The sequence below is a fragment of the Xyrauchen texanus genome, chromosome 35, assembly GCF_025860055.1.
Source record: "Xyrauchen texanus isolate HMW12.3.18 chromosome 35, RBS_HiC_50CHRs, whole genome shotgun sequence".
Taxonomy (NCBI): domain Eukaryota; kingdom Metazoa; phylum Chordata; class Actinopteri; order Cypriniformes; family Catostomidae; genus Xyrauchen; species Xyrauchen texanus.
Genome location: NC_068310.1, coordinates 13,964,425 through 13,981,998, shown reverse-complemented (window position 1 = coordinate 13,981,998; position 17,574 = coordinate 13,964,425). Strand labels below are relative to the sequence as shown.

The 17,574-nt window shown below is 39.2% G+C and overlaps 1 protein-coding gene across 1 annotated transcript in view; it reads left to right on the top strand.

Annotated features, from left to right (window-relative positions):
- LOC127628963 (CDK5 and ABL1 enzyme substrate 2-like) overlaps nucleotides 1–6,526 on the top strand; it is a 34,769-nt gene extending 28,243 nt beyond the window's left edge. Inside the window, 5 exon segments of the mRNA XM_052105960.1 lie at nucleotides 479–573; nucleotides 1,104–1,157; nucleotides 1,159–1,211; nucleotides 2,109–2,313; nucleotides 3,766–6,526. Coding sequence (XP_051961920.1) covers nucleotides 479–573; nucleotides 1,104–1,157; nucleotides 1,159–1,211; nucleotides 2,109–2,313; nucleotides 3,766–3,906 — 548 coding nt within the window. The 3' untranslated portion in view covers nucleotides 3,907–6,526.
- The last annotated feature ends 11,048 nt before the right edge of the window (nucleotides 6,527–17,574 follow it).

Sequence of the window (17,574 nt, the reverse complement as noted above, 5' to 3'; positions counted from 1 at the left end):
CACAAAGAAGTGTGTAATAACTGATGGGAGCTTAATAAAGGTTTTAATGCTATATTATGCACGGAGTGGGTGGGGACATTTCAATCAACTTGGAAGGGATGGTTATTATCGCAGCGTCTCAGGCGCAGATGTGTGAGTGTGTGTGTCATAATTACTAATGCTACTTAGTGAGTGTATGAGTCATTAACACAACTCTTTCAGCTCCCTGTACCCTTGTACCATATATATATACCTTACATTAGCAACATATGTGTCAGCCTTCTGTGTATTGAATACATTTTCAACGAAGTATTGTTGTTACAGTGTGTGGCTCAATACTTTTTTACAGAGTCCATGTTTGTTGATCAGCTGATCAAGCTCTGCTAAGTCAATAATGAACAATATTTTCATGTCAAACACACATGCACACATGTTCAGTTGTATATACCGTTTGTGCCTTGATTGGCTGATTGCACAGCAATGTCCTTGTATTTTTCAGGCCTTGAAGACATTGACTATGAGCCTAACCTGCTCAGTGACCCTCAGTGGCCGTGTGGAAAACACAAAAGAGTTCTCATCTTTGCATCATACATGGTGAGATAGAAAAAAAGAGAGGATTTTTGACTTTTAAATTCTGCATCTTCACTTCACAAATGTTATGACAAAGTGAATGGCTGTGTAGTTAGTGGCTGACTCTAAATTGAGTAATCTGAGATAGTAGATACTCAGATAATTTCACAGATATGCATGTGTGTTTTATGTACAAAGGAATCAGTTTTGATCTTATGCACATTCATTTACCCAGCAAACATATATGAAGGGATGAATAACTGAGAAATGGCTCATCTCTGTGATTTAGCCTCTGTGCTTTAACGCTATTAAGGTTGAGATGAAAGCAGGGTGGTCAGACACAGATAACAATAACTTATCCAGTTTACATCATTACTGACCACTGGATAATACTGCTTATAATAATGCACATGCAAACTGTGAAATTATTTGATATGTTCTCTGTGTCTTACTATTGCATTATGTCTTACTTAAGGAAACTCTTAGAAATGACTTGGTATTTATCTCTCTCTTTCACTCTCTCTGACTCTCTCTCTCTCTGTTGTTCATCACAGACAACAGTTATAGAGTACGTCAAGCCATCAGATCTAAAGAAGGACATGAATGAGAACTTTTAAGGAAAAATTCCCCCACATCAAGCTCACACTGAGCAAAATCAGAAGGTACGCACACATACCAGTGAAATAACGTGACTGACCATGGAATAACTATGCACAAATTTAGTTTGCAAATAAGTGTAGCAACTGTGGTGTGAATTACGGGTGTTTAGGGGGGTCTGACCAGCATAATTAAGGTTTGTTCCCGCACGTTTTTACCTGGGAAGTTACGTTCATTGCATAGCAATCCAGCATCCAGGGTGTGCTGAGTGACTCCAACCAGGTCTCCTAAGCAACCAAATTGGCCTGGTTGTTAGGGAGGGTAAAGTCACATGGGGTAGCCTCCTCTTGGTCACGATAAGTGGTTCTCGCTCTCAATGGGGCACGTGGTAATTTATGCACGAATCACTGAGAGTAGCATGAGTCTCCACATGCTGTGAGTCTCCGTGGTGTCATGCACAGCGAGCCACGTGATAAGATGCGCGATGAAGACCTACTAAGTAGTGAGAATTGGGCATTCCAAAATTGGGGAGAAAAGGGGAGAAAATTAAAAATATAAAAAAAAGATGAAAATCCCTCATGTCATGTTGAAGCGTGTTAAAAAATGTTCAGTATATATTAAATTATTAAGAATAATGAAGAAATAAACAAATACATTTTAAATATTCTGATGGAAAAAAAACAACAACTGTGTTTGACAACCTCATTGAAACGAGAAACAACAAATGCATTGTTTGATCCATGTGAAGTTCTAATAGCGAATTATAGCAACATAGAGTGATATATACACCAAATAGCAATAGCAAATAACAATATGTTTGACTATCAGCATGAAGCCTGGTCCAGTTGGCAGATTATTCTGGCGAAGAACAGCCCACTTAAACTGAAATGGTGTGTCTGATTGACATGAAAAGTGATTCTTTATTTATAATCTCCTTCTTTATCATGCCCTCTCTTCATCAGTTTGAAAAGAGAAATCCACTCAGTGGGAGAGGAGTCCGGTTTGCAACCAGTCACCATAGCGATGGCATTTGTTTACTTTGAGAAGCTGGTCCTTCAGGGGCGTCTGAACAAGCAGAACAGGAAGCTGGTGACAGCTGCATGCCTCCTGCTGGCCGCCAAGATCAGTAGTGACCTGAAGAAACAAGAGGTCAAACAGCTGATTGTTGTGAGTCTGTCAAACACACTGTCCAATTGTACAGTCAGCACTAGTGTTGGAAAACATTACTTTTAAAAGTAGCATTTTACATTATTGCCTTATATGTATGTAACATATTTTATTACATCATGCCTTTTATGGAAAGTTACCCATTTCGCAGTTTTTTGTTCTCCTTTCTATTTGGAAGCGCTATGCTTAGCTTCCTGATGTTTTTTCTACTTCAAAGTTGTATTTTTTTATGTATAGCTTCATTTGTCCCCCTTATATTTTGGCGTTGTGGACAGTGTAGACAGCAGTGATCTTAAAGTGAATCTGTTAAACATAGGGAGAGGTTTGCAGAATAAATAAATAAATTACACTTTAAAATTAGGTTGCATTCGTTGACATTAGTTAATGCTTTTTTCACATCATTTATTCATCTTGGTTAATATTAATTCATAAATCTATTTTTGTTACTTGTTAGTTCATGTCAGGTCAAACTACATTAAACATTGTTAACAGTAGCACTTTATAATAAAATTACATTTGTTAACATTAGTAAATGCATTAGGAATCATGTTAGTTCATAGAGCATTAACTAATTTCAACATATACAACTTTTTAAAAGTGTATTAGTTTGTTGAAATGATCATTAACTATGATTAGTGAATGCTGTAAAAGTATTGTTCATTGTTAGTTCATGATAACTACTGGAATGTTGTTAACTAATGTTCAAAAATATAACCTTATTGTAAAGTGCTACCATGTTAACTTATACAACTTTTAATATTAAGTGTAATAATATATGTAGAAATTAAGATTAACCAATATTAATAATAATGCCATAACTGTATTGTTCATTGTTAGTTCATATGAACTATTACGTTAACTAACGTTACCGTATGCAATCTTATTGTAAAGTGTAGCCAAATCATCTTTTTTATATAAAAATAAATAATTACGAATAAATAACTGTCATCATAAATAAATTGAAGGCTTAGAAATGTAATGCTCATTTATTAATTAAAAAGAAGTATAAATATTTGTACTAATACCTTTACTGCATTACCCTACACTGGTCAATACTCATACAAGTCTTCAAATTGTGCATATAGACCAATATATTGGCCAGGCCTATTTATCGGGTGGTATTTGTATGTTTTTTCTATCTTGTATCAGTTCTGTATTCTAACTTTTCAAATATTTTAGTGAATTCTGAATGCAAAATGCATTTAACTTACTCAATTGTGTGCATGTCTCATTTACTATTGTTAAATGAATCCCTGCTTTCTAAATATAAGTATTGGCATCAGCTTTTGAAAAAAAACATTTTGGTCGACCACTAAAAATAAATCATAGTTTTGATGAAACATTTATAGTTTTTAATTGATGTTTACTTCTCTTGTCATGCCTGTCTGTGTCACACCCTCTCTCTTTGGCTTATCTCTTTTTCTTCCTCTCTCTTTCTCTCTCTCTCACCAGAAATTAGAGGAGAGTTTCCGTATCAGTCGGCGGGAGTTGATTGCGTTTGAGTTCACAGTCTTGGTAGCACTCGAGATGGCACTTTACCTACCGGAGAGTAAAGTCATGCCACACTACCGCAGACTGGTACAGCAGACCTGACATTTCCCTCCAGCTGTGGCCAGACCGGAGGGTTCAGTGTGGCACATGCAGTGAAGAAGAGGATGTCCATGCAGATGAGATGCATTAAGCGGCTGAGAGGACGGGACCCAGCGTTCCCGCCATTGTGGTTTCAGGTGTCATAGCAAATACACGTCAAAGTGAAGCTTTGAGGAAGAATTGATGTTCCAAATGATGCTTTTTATAGCAACCGTGCCAACAGTGTTTGTTTTCTTGGCTGTCTGTTTTAGTGATCATCATAGGAATACTGTTTAGGAAAACATCTAGAGGGATCTTTTTTTTTAGATTCAAAAGAGTAGTGTTTTATTGAAGTAGTAAGCCATAAGAGGCATCATGTCTTGTTTAAGAATGCCTCTTTCCTTTGGTAAAATCATTGTAATATAGAGACTAAAGTAGCATTCAAATAATAGTAATATTCAATAATATTCCATCATTTAAATTTGAATAATAATTCAATAAAGTCTGAATTATTATTCATTTAATATTAATAATTATCAGAATAAACAATTATTCTGCCAAAAATATGCATTAGGGTGTTTGTGGTGCATTAATAAATGAATGCATCACTTGGTGCATTAATAAAGTATGATGTAGAACACGGAAAAGCTCAGAACCAATTAGAATTTAGAATCTGAACTATTTGTTTTATTATTTAATTTAAAAACACTCAAACGACTCCTGCTTCTTCACTTGTGTGAAACAGCAGTGTGCATTCATGCTGTTTTTTTTATTCTGTATCTATGTACCAAAAATAACTTTTGTTTAATGTAAATTTCTCCTTTTGTTCATTTTAGAACAATCATATATTCACTGTAACACTAAAGCACTTTTTAAACAATCCTTTTTTTTTACTATAATATATGCAATAATCATATAATCATTAACATAGAATACTGTATGTCATGTAAATATGCACTTACTTTTGTTGCATTATTCAATGACAAAACCTAACTTAGTATTCAAACCTAATCTGTTCTTCGTCTTTGACGGCCTTATTACAGGGCTCCACTGCACTTTATTGGGACGATTGCTCTATATTAGAGCTGATTTCAGGAAAAGCACATTTAAAGTTCTGCCATGTTGTTCTTTATCATAGTGACCATGTCTATTGAGCCCCAAAAAGAACAAAAATACGCCATAACTTTCAATAAATGTAGTCCATATTACTTCTGCATTATATTCCAAGTCTTATGAAACATGTATGTTACCAAAATTTAAGCCATTATTCCCTGAAAATCTTCCCCTCTGCTGCAGTTTTTAAATCGAAATGGCTTCAGAATGTATTTAATGTACCGCATGAGTCATATTTATAATTTTTGGGTGCTTTAAATGTGTTTTTGTCCTTTTTGGATCTTGACAGACATTGTCACCATGAATTGCCGTTGTATAGATAAAAAGCCACATGGATATTATTATAATATGCTTGCATTTAACAATAATAAACATAATATGAACACAGCAGAAGACAGGCACAGGGTAAGAGAAGGTGAAGGAATATATTCAGTACATAGCTTGTGTGACATTTAGCAGGATAAATAAGAGGGAATGAAAATATTAGATTTAGCAACTACAGTATCTTTCTTAAAACTATAAACATGACAATCCTATATCATGGTATTATCTAAAAAAAATGACAGTGTTGTTCATAAAAATGCCATTATTTGTGTTGAAATTAAACAGGTTTTCTACTATTTCTCTTTCAGCCCCTAAAATCTATGCAATACTTTAAACAATATTTATTTTTTCCATTTACTCGCAAAACATACTATTCCTAATTCTTACTCCTCTCTGCCTGATTCTATGGATTCACATTTTAGTGTGAACAGAAACTCTGTTGTGGAAAGGTTGTGTGTTTGTCACGAGCTGGGCGCGAACTTGGGTCTCAGATGTAGAGAGTTGAGTGTTCTACCACTTAGTCACAGAGGAGGTAAAGTTGGACCCAAACGAAACACTCAAACACTCAAAAAAAAAGGGTGCTTTGCAAGTCCACAAAAATCCAACAAAAGTTCTTCTCAGAAAGAGGTAATGTTAAGGTAGAGATAATGAAAATAATAACAGGAGAGAAATCAAATAACTCCACGAGGGGAGAAAAAACCAAATCAGATAACTAAGAATAGCTTACTTGGGATTACTTGGGATAGCTTGGAAAGCTTGGAAGACTTGGAAGGACTCGGTGGGACACAGCAGGAAACACATGGCAAGACTCAAAAACCGAGTGAGGGACAATGGGGAAAAAACACAGCTAAAGTACTCTAGGGGAAACAAGGCACAGGTGACCAGGATAATGCTTAACAAGGACACACGAGTAAGAACTAAGGCAGAGGGGAACACAGGTGACCTCTAGAGGCCCGGAGACAAACAACAGGAGTCAGGATGCTGACAGGACCCCCTCCTCTAGGAACGGCTCCTGACGTTCCTTCCAGAACACCCTGGCCTCAGGGTGCGAAACTCTCGGATCAAACTTGGGTCCAGGATGTCCCTTGCTGGAACCCAGGAGCGCTCTTCCGGCCCGTAGCCCTCCCAGTCCACCAGATACTGTAGAGAGTTCTGGACCCTCCGGGAGTCCAGTATCCGAGCACTGTGTAGGCTGGCTGGCCGTCAATGATCCTGGGAGGTGGAGGGGGTCTGCGAGGGGGCAAAGGGAGAAGACAAGACAGGTTTTAGTAATGAAACATGAAAAGTGGGGTTAATTCTAAGTGAACGAGGGAGAAACAAACGATAAGAGACAGGGTTAACTTTCCTTGCTATGCGAAAAGGGCCGATGTATTTCTGGGAAAGCTTCTTAGATTTGACCCGGAGGGGCAGGTTCTTAGTGGCTAACCAGACTCTTTGACCAGCTCGGAAATTAGGGGCCGTCCGTCGGCGGCGATTAGCCTGGCTTTGGTATCTCTGGGAGGTCCGAAGGAGGGTACGCCTGGCCTTCTTCCAGGTCCGCCTACAGCGTAGAACAAAGCGCTGGGCCGAGGGAACACCAACTTGGGCCTCTTCCTCGGGAAATAATGGAGGGTTGTATCCAAACTGGCATTCGAAAGGGGACAATCCGGTGGCCGAGGACTGGAGGGTGTTGTGGGCATATTCAGCCCAAATGATATAGGTGGCCCAAGACGTGGGATTACTGGCCACCATACACCTCAAGGTGGTCTCCAGATCCTGATTAATCCGTTCCGTCTGCCCATTAGACTCTGGATGGAACCCAGACGACAGGCTGGCTGTGGCCCCAATAAGCCTGCATAAGGCCCCCCAAAACCGGGACGAGAATTGGGGACCTCGATCAGAGACCATATCCAGGGGCATACCAAATATCCAGAAGACATGGTTCATTAGGAGCTCAGCAGTCTCCTTGGCCGAAGGCAGCTTGGGCAGGGGAATAAACCGGGCAGCCTTAGAGAACCGGTCTACAACCACCAGGATAACAGTGTTGCCCTGGGATGGAGGAAGTCCTGTAACAAAGTCCAGAGAAAGGTGTGACCATGGCCTGTGGTGAACAGGTAGCAGTCCCTGGGGTCGCTGACGTGTAGACTTTCCCTGGTTGCACACAGGGCAGGCCTCCACATAGACCTGAACGTCCTTCTTGATGGACGGCCACCAAAACCTCCGCTGGAGGAATTCCAGTGTGCGAGCACTACCTGGATGGCACGTCAAGGGTGACTCATGACCCCACTGCAAGACCCGGGCCCGAACAGATAGAGGAACGTACAGGCGTCCGGCGGGACCACCGCCTGGATCGGGCTCATGGACAAGGGCCTCTCGTACCCCTCTTTCTAGTTCCCACTGAAGAGGCGCAACTATCCTAGACCCCGGAATAATAGATGCCAAGGGTTTCTCTTGTATTTCAGGCGAGTGGACTCGAGAGAGGGCATCCGGCTTGACATTCTTGGTGCCAGGTCTGTAAGACAGGAGAAACTGGAATCGATTAAAAAACAGGGACCATCGTGCTTGCTGAGGGTTCAACCGCTTGGCCTGTTGGAGATATTCCAGGTTCTTGTGGTCCGTGAGAACTTGGAAAGGATGCTGAGCCCCCTCAAGCCAATGGCGCCACTCCTCCAAGGCCAGTTTTACCGCAAGCAACTCTCGATCCCCCATGTGGTAGTTACGCTCTGCCGACAGGCGGCGAGACATGAAGGCACAAGGGTGTAACTTTCCATCCTCACCCCTCTGTGACAGGTTGGCCCCCACCTCTGAGGTGTCCACCTCCACCACAAAAGGTCTTTCTGGGTCAGGTGTCACAAGAATCGGAGCTGAAGTAAAGCGGCACTTGAGATCCTCGAAGGCCCCCGCTGCCTTTGGATCCCAGTGAATCTTAGTTCCTCCTCCCTTAGTAAGTGCTGTCAAGGGGGCTACCACAGAGCTGAAATTCTTAATGAACTTCCTATAGAAGTTTGCAAATCCAATGAAACGTTGAACCTCCTTGACTGTGGCAGGTGTGGGCCAGTTGTGGACTGCCTTGACCTTCTTGGGGTCCATCTCCAGGTGGCCAGGAGTGATGATAAACCCAAGAAACTGAGTCTGGGAAACATGAAATTCACACTTCTCAGGTTTTATGTAGAGATTATTGTCAAGTAGTTTCTGGAGAACCCGGCCAACATGCACCTCATGCTCCTTCAGTGATCTCGAGAAGATGAGGATATCGTCCAGGTATACGAAGACAAACAGATTAAGCATGTCCCGGAGAACATTGTTAATCAGGGCTTGGAATACTGCGGGGGCGTTGGTGAGCCCGAACGGCATCACCAGATATTCGTAGTGACCCGTGGGGGTGTTAAAGGCCGTTTTCCATTCGTCTCCTTGCCGGATTCGCACGAGATGGTAAGCATTGCGGAGATCCAGTTTAGTAAAAATGGAAGCCCCTTGAAGCAGCTCAAAAGCAGTGGCCATGAGAGGAAGGGGGTATCGATTCCGAACCGTGAACTTGTTAAGGCCCCGTAATCAATACAAGGCCTAAGACCTCCGTCTTTCTTCTCTACAAAAGAAGCCCGCCCCAGCTGGGGAAGTAGAGGCACGGATGATGCCGGCTGACAAGGACTCCTTAATGTAGGTATCCATAGCTGAGTGCTCGGGGGAGGACAAGGAGAAGATCCGACCCCTGGGAGGGCAGGAATCAGGGAGTAGATCAATGGCACAGTCGTAAGTGCGGTGAGGCGGTAAGGAAGTAGCCCGGGACTTGCTGAACACTGCCATGAACCGATGGTAAACACTGGGGACTCGGGAGAGGTCGACAGACTCTTGAAACTCGGAACTAGGGGCCAAGGGACTCTGAAGCATGCAGGTGAGTTGGCAATTGGAACCCCAGCTTAGAATGGTGCCAGTTGGCCAGTCGATTTGGGGGTTATGTCTGCACAGCCAAGGGTGACCCAGGATAATAGGATACTCGGGGGAGTCAATGAGATAGAAGGTCTCCTCCTGCTGGTGTTGAAAGACGGTAAGTTGTAGGGACTGAGTCGCCTCTGTTACTTTGCCTGGTTCCAGAGGTCTGCCATCCAAAGCTGTAACTGCCTGGGGTTGAGGAAGTAGTTGGGTAGGGATCTTAAGTTCCTTAGACAAGGTTAGATCCAGGAAGTCACCTGCAGCACCGGAGTCGATCATAGCCTGGACCTGATGCTGGTGGCCCTCCCAGGACAGAGTGGCTGGAATAGCTAGGACAGCGTTAGTAGGAGGAGCTCTAATTTTCCCCATCACAGCCCCCCTGTAGCTGGGCGGGGACAGGCGTTTCCCGAAAGCTCGGGGCAAGTGGAGCGGAAGTGGCCGGCAACCCTGCAGTAGAGGCAGCGATGCTCCCTCATGCGACGTTCCCTTTCGTTGGGAGAAAGCCTGGAACGGCCTAACTGCATGTCCTCCGGGGAATCATGGAGCTGTTCAGGAGCCGGGGAAGCTCTGTACGAAGGAACACAAACAGGACAAACGGAGTTGCTCAGAGGAACTTGGGACTGAGACACCTGGCGGCGAGCCATTCTCCGCTCTCTCAGACGATTGTCCAGGCGGATGGCCAAAGCTATGAAGGACTCGAGATCCCCAGCTGGTTCTCGGGTGGCTAACTCATCAGACAACCCTCTATGAAAACAGGCCCTCAGCGCTTCATCATTCCATCCGCTCCTTGCTGCTATGGTCCGAAATTCAATGGCAAAATCCGCCGTGCTGCGGGAACCCTGATGGAGAGAAAGTAGGTGCTTGGAAGCTTCTCGACCACTGACAGGATGATCAAACACCCGCTTGAACTCTTCCACAAATAACGCGTAGGAGTCACAACAGGCCACCTGGGATTGCCACACTGCGGAGGCCCAAGAGAGCGCCTTGTCTGAAAGAAGGGTAATAATGTAAGCAATCTAGGAACGGTCTGTGTGAAAACTTGAGGGTTGGAGCTCAAAGGTGAGGGAGCATTGGGTAAGGAAACCGTGGCAGGCACTTGGATCTCCAGCAAAGGGCTTGGGAGGTGGAAGTCGGGGCTCCACCACTGGAGAAGGCCTGTCACCACTCAGGGGTGATCTGGGGGAAGGTGAAGGACCAGGGAGGCCTTCAAAGAGCTGGCGGATGGAACTCATCATATCAGCCAGGAGTTGAGAATGACTGGTCATCAACTCTTCTTGTCGGCTGAGAACAGCTTCATGGCGCTGGAAAGATGCCCCATGTTGAGCAATCACCGCCAATAGGTCCTTGGAACTGAGTGTCCCTGGGTCCATGACTGACTCAGTTTTTCTGTCACGAGCTGGGCTCGAACTTAGGTCTCAGATGTGGAGAGTTGAGTGTTCTACCACTTAGCCACAGAGGAGGTAAAGTTGGACCCAAACGAAACACTCAAGGCAGTAGTCCAGGCAAAGTAGATTTATTAAAAAAAAGGGTGTTTTGCAAGTCCACAAAAATCCAACAAAAGTTCTTCTCAGAAAGAGGTAATGTTAAGGTAGAGATAATGAAAATAATAACAGGAGAGAAATCAAATAACTCCACGAGGGGAGAAAAAACCAAATCAGATAACTAAGAACAGCTTACTTGGGATTACTTGGGATAGCTGGGAAAACTTGGAAGGACTCGGTGGGACACAGCAGGAAACACATGGCAAGACTCAAAAACCGAGTGAGGGACAAGGGGGAAAAAACACAGCTAAAGTACTCTAGGGGAAACAAGGCACAGGTGACCTGGATAATGCTTAACAAGGACACACGAGTAAGAACTAAGGCAGAGGGGAACACAGGTGACCTCTAGAGGCCCGGAGACAAACAACAGGAGGCAGGATGCTGACAGTGTTACCTTAGTTTGGGAGCAATTCCCTGTATACTGTATATGTAGTTTAATGATGTACTGTTAATTTTGACCACAATATTTTTTATATATCTATCTTATATTTTCATGTTTCTTGAAATAAGAAATTATTTTCCTGTGATAAATCTCCTGCTTCAAAAACTGTGATCTTCAGCATTCAGAAATATGTGAGAGATTTGCACTTTTTTGAAGCAGTCTGGTGTGTGCATATTATGTGATGTGTTTTGGGCTGTGCTCAGAAAAGCATAAACATACTTTATAAAAGTAAAGTAGTAAAATAGTATGTAATGCATTATGCAACATCATGAGGTCTTGCAACAACAATGTTTGCATGTTTATAGTTATATAATGCTTACAGTTTCACAGGTTTTCTTTTTTTAATTCTAGGCAGTATAGTGTACACTGCACAGTACTCAGTGAGTAGTAAGCTACAGTAGTATTCCATTCCCAGCATAGCTGTGGCTAACCTTTTTTGTCCTTCACATTGCAGGGGCTTTTATTCACAGGACTCTGCTATGGCCGCCATCTAGAGGCATATGTGTGCTACTTTTTTGTGTTTTAGAGTCCTTGAGCAAATGGAATACTGTAGACATAAGTCTAACAATCACTTTAACACACATTCAATTCAAGTGCCTAGGAATTTTTGTAATGGATAATTTGGAAAAGAGAGAAAAGAAAAGTAAAGCATTAGTTTAATTATTTAGTTTAGATATTGCACTGTGATTATCTATAGCCTGTTACACCCACAGCACCTTCATCCTGTTTAATCTGTAATTATAATGGTGTGCTTTAAAGAATATAATCCAGCTATTCGGACAGGGTAATATATTCCGGCTTAATAGCCTGTTTCAGCTATAGCCAATCAATCAATTAGTTTTTCAGTGTTTGATATAAAGTGTATTTACTTTTTTCACTTGTGTCTTTGCCTACATTTGCACTGTGGACCTCGTTTTGTATTTGAAGTGTCAGAGGCCTGATAGAATGGAGAAGTGAAAACAAAACAAATACATTTCCTCTGATCTCTTCCATGGATTTGAGCAGATTTAGCTCATCTTCCATTACGAAATATGCTGGGAAAGAAGCCAGCACAAGATAAGGAGTATGGCAGAATTGTGGTACTGCTAAAATCAAGTCGACATCTTGCTCTGTTGAGGTAGAGATAAGGCTTGTTTCTCAGTCATACTCTTGTGTTTAACCAGCACCTCAAGTACAGCAATCAGTTAATGTGCTTCATTGTCTTTGTTAAATCTGACGGTTTCTTGGTTTGTTTCTGTTTACTTTAGCTTTTACTGAATCATTTGTGTCATTATGAGTTTTATGTGTGTAAATGTGCATTTAGCCTATAGGTAACATTTGTTTCATATGTTTATGAAGAATTTTATTTGAATATTATTTGTTGTAACTGTTGAATTATTGAGCACCTTCACAAATATATTTTCTGAGATCACTGAAGCAAGTGAATTCTTTCTTTACATCCTTCATGTATAAAATTGAGCCTTTTTGTATCTGTACATCTCACATCTGCATTGTGGTGGACACTGCTAGTACGGAAATCTTTAGGTGGTTATAACATTGTACTGATGCATGAATATGAGTTCCTGAAACTGTTAGGGAAATTGTATGTTATTAATATACTAAAAAAAAAAAATTAGGTAAGGTAATATTCTGTGCTAAATCCTGGAAATGACATGACATCTATGTAGGGATACTAGTAGGGACATGATGTAACTTTCGTTAGGTTTACTTGCAGAACAATATTTCACTGTATAGATGTGTGGACCACAGCAAGCAAAAACTTTTATTACATTTTTTTTAAAGCAAAGCAGAAGTTCCTGATACCGACTCCAGACGTGACGTTCATAAACGCTAATAAAGATGCTTCTTGTTGTCACTCCTGCACACTGAACAGAGAAGGATCCTAATTTACATAAAAAGACAGTAGTCTTTCAAGCTCCAAAAAGCCTTATAAAACACAATTTCCGTGAGGAAAAGACTAATATTTAAGAAATTCATTGACACCTCTCCAATGAGCTGTCATCCCCGCCTTCCTGAATCTAGGGGGGTACTCCCTGTAACAGTGTACACCCTATTATACTATACACCATTATGTTTACACGCATATCCTTTATGTCTTGTGGCTATACTTTGACACATTTAGTATTTTAACCTTCAGAAATTGGCCCCCATTCACTTCAGTTGTAAGTTCCGCACTGTAAAGGCCAAAGTACACTTTGTGCCTCTGCTTTGCAGATTGCTCTGCACACAGTATGCGTGAGGCAAATTTCATCATAGTAGGACAGGTTTTCTCGACTCATGGACGCGGTCGTCGTCTGTGCACATCATCTGCGCATGCACTGGCCATTGTCTACTAAAAGAGAATCACAAATAAGCGAGCCGAACCAGGAACATGCAAAAATGTAGTATATCTGGGCCGTAACTGTAAGAAGAGGTGACAGACAGTCCCGCCTCCTCCATCACTCTCTGTTTGATTGAGCACTCTGTTTCAAATAAATAAGGTTGGGCATAGAAATACATCTATTCGTTTTCAAAGGAAAACATATTAATGTGGATGTGACATGAGATGTCTGTCTGTTCCATGGATGAAAATAACAACATGCTTGCAACAACATGGGTGTTTAATAGAATTTACTTTTTTTTACTATCTATCCTCAAACATTAACAGATGTTGGGGTATTTCTCCCTATTTCACGGTAGCCGGTGCACAAAAGTCTTTCACTATAGAAACCGCAATCTCCTCCACCATTATAAACAGTATGTCTTGTCCAATGTGGAAAGTCCAGTAAGAGGTAAGTGCCTTGAGTTCTGCAATAGTTGAGCCGTAATGCTGAAGTAGTTTGTTTAGCTGTTAAAGCCGTTTCCTAGCTTTAGTAGTGTAATAGTAATAGGAGCGATCACGGAGCTGTGTTGTATGACTGTCACTGACTGACTCATATTACACACAAAAATGATATTTTGCCACCACCTGCTGGCTAACATATGTAATGTAAAAATAAAATACATGTAAAATTAGACACATACAGTAGCTCTTAACGCATATGTAATGCTCTTACACTTTAGTTTAGAATGGTACAAAAACAAGCGGAGTGATACACACACAGCGAAGTGTTGTGATCTCACTCAACCCGTTGGTGAAGAGGTTGAATAAATCATAATATCACTCAAATGTTGTTATAGAAAGTGGGTTGTATGAACTGGATTTAAAGTGCACTATTGTTCTTTTTCTGTACTGCTGAATCAACATGCTATTACAGAGTTGGAATAAACCACTGAACTACTTTCAGTGTTAATATCTTTAAGTCTAAGTAAGAGATTTAAGCTATTCTTAGAGAGGACATTATTTTAGGAAGGTGACGATATGCTAAGTCATTTTTGGACAAAAAATATTTTTTTGCCTAAATCATCTCCTCATGATGCTGGCCACCTCTGGTAAAATTTCTGAAAAACCTGAAAAAATTACTTATATGAATATATATATATATATATATATATATATATATATATATATATATATATATATATATATATATATATTCAGATGAAATATAACTAATGCAATGTTATGTGGCTAAACGCATTAAATGTGTTTATCATACAGTAAATGAAAAGTAAAAAATTGGGTTATTTGAGAAATAAATCTTTATTCACTTCTATAAGAAGAATACATTGTATACAGTATGTATAATACACAGCATATAAAACAACATGTCTACTTGTTTTGAGAATACAATACAAATTGATTTGTATTATTGTACATATTTTTCTGTTCAAACCAATTCAACTTTCCAATATATTTGGCTTATAAAGGAAAATAAAGGGACAGATGGCTTTTTACACAGTATTGTATTTAATAAATTATGTGAACTTATTTTATTTAGTCAATTATGTGAATTATGAGCATAGATGTTCATTCCTCATTTATTAATTTTTTTAGTGACGAGTCAAAATCAAAAATATATATATATTTTTAATTTATTTATTTTTTTTTTTGCTTGTCATTAATTTAATAAAAATAAATGAGGTTTTTTTTTGTTCCATGGAAGAAAGAAAAACATACAGTTTGTGTTCTTTTAACAGCTTTAGAATGAGTAAAATAATGTAAACTTTTAGGTCATTTTAAGTTCTCTTTAAGCACATCCATTTGCTGAATTTGTATTTCTGACTTTACAATTTCTGTATTTCTGTAATACATTGACAACAGTGCATATCTACAGAAAAACATGTGCATTAGAAACAATGCATTCTAGCTAATGTTGCTGCTATGTATATTTTTTATATAGAGTTTTGCTAGAGTACACACCAACAGAGCACAGATGTTCTTCCATCTTTCAGCGCTGTCAGTCACAGGTCTCGCAGTGTGTATCCGCTGTCCAGCAAGGTAAGGCAGGAATACAGGTATGTTAAGGATTTTGCACTGACCTATTATCCACCGACCTCCTTCCTACATGACAAATTTGCATGCACAAACAGCCATGGAGCTTGTGTCTGCTCTATAACAATATAAAAAAAACGGGTTACTTTAAGAATAATAAATTAACACAAATAATTTTATCAATGTTTATAATATACTGTATAAATATATATATATATATATAGTGTGTGTGTGTGTGTGTGTGTGTGTGTGTGTGTGTGTGTGTGTCTTTTTTTAGAAATATTTAAATTTTGTGTTGTTTTTACAGTTATTCTTTACTGCAAATTAAAAATATTAAACTTTAAAAAAAATTGTGTGTTTAGAACTAATAAAAGTTTTTTATATTCCTTTAAAAATCATTAATCGTTTTACTAATTTTTACTTATTTTTCCCTTTTTAAACACAAACTTAAAAATAAATCAAATATAATCAGTTCTAACAAATGTAAATAGAGATGATTTTTTGTACATTATTTCCATATTTTAAAGCAATATGGAACACAGCACTGTCAATTGTGCAGAAATTTCATATTATAGAATTATTGAATGTTATACGTTATTTAATAATTATTTTAAATGTATCAGTAACACTTTACAATAAGGTTGTAAATGTAAGCATATGTTAGCATGGAATAATGCAATAGTTAACAAGTACTAACACTGAACAATACTTTTAGAGATTCCCCCTTTCACATTGTTAGTCATCAAGTCAGATTGCCCGTGGCCAGAAATACTTCACAGCTGTTAGGATTACACATCTCCCACACACTCTCATAATGGTATTTTCCATTATTGGAAATGCTGAATGGAAGGAAAACATATGTTATTTTTTCATCTTTAAAAGATCCTTGGATCGATATGTAATATTTTAAAATCTCTGAAATGATATCATAGGCCTTTATATTGAGACAAAATACTTGTTTATGATTTTCAGTTGTATTCAAGTTATTGATTAGATCAATAGTTTTTCATTAGAAGTTGAGTAAGTGAAATCATTGCATTTGGTGTGAAAAGCCCCATTGTTGAAGGGTCTAATGCCTTTTTTAGACACTTTTGGATGGGTGCAAGAGAAAATATCAATTGTATAAGATCTGTAAACTTTTTATGTATTTAATTTTACGTTTTAATGTTTAGCTAATAATTTCCAGCCAGGGGCTACTATACATAGGACATTTAGCTTCTAAAGGTTGTCTCTTTTAAGGATATTTAAAGATCAATCAACAATATTCATGTTTGCGTACATTCAGACATTTGTTATTTTATTTTAAATGCGTAACACTTAAAAAAGATTTTTACAGGTTGTTCAGTTTACTTAAAATGAACTAAAGCAACACATTTCTAGAACATTTTGTCACAACTGGATTTCACTACGTTCTATCCAGTTAAATTTGTAAAATTTAAGTTTACTTAATCCATTTGAGACATGAATACTTTTTATAGATGAAACTGGGCGGGAGATTTCCATTTCCCTTCATGCTTAGCATGGGACTGGATGGGGTGAACAAATGTTGAAATGTAGTGTTATTTTATGCATTTTTGAGCAAGATGAAAATAGAAGGAGATTTGTTCATGTTAAATGTTCTGTCATAATGGTATAAAAAGAGTTAGGCTGCAGTTTTTGGGGTTTCCACTGTGGTAAAGATTGACACTTGATCTTAGATTGAGGATGGACCTTCACATGCAAGAGATATTTGATAGTAGGGCTGTCAAATTGGCAACTGTTGAGTCCTTACACTTGATGACCTGGCATATACTATTGATTAATAAAATAAATTAAGTTGGACCAACATAAGAAAATTAATTATAAATAATATTAATAAATTGAGTTGAATAAACTACTAAAGTATTTAGGTTTGGCTTAATTTAAATAAATTATGTTGGCTCAATGAAACTGACTTAATCTGAATGAATTAAATTATGTAAATTGCTTGTAAAAACATTCTGCACGATATGGGATGCCCGTCAACTGAA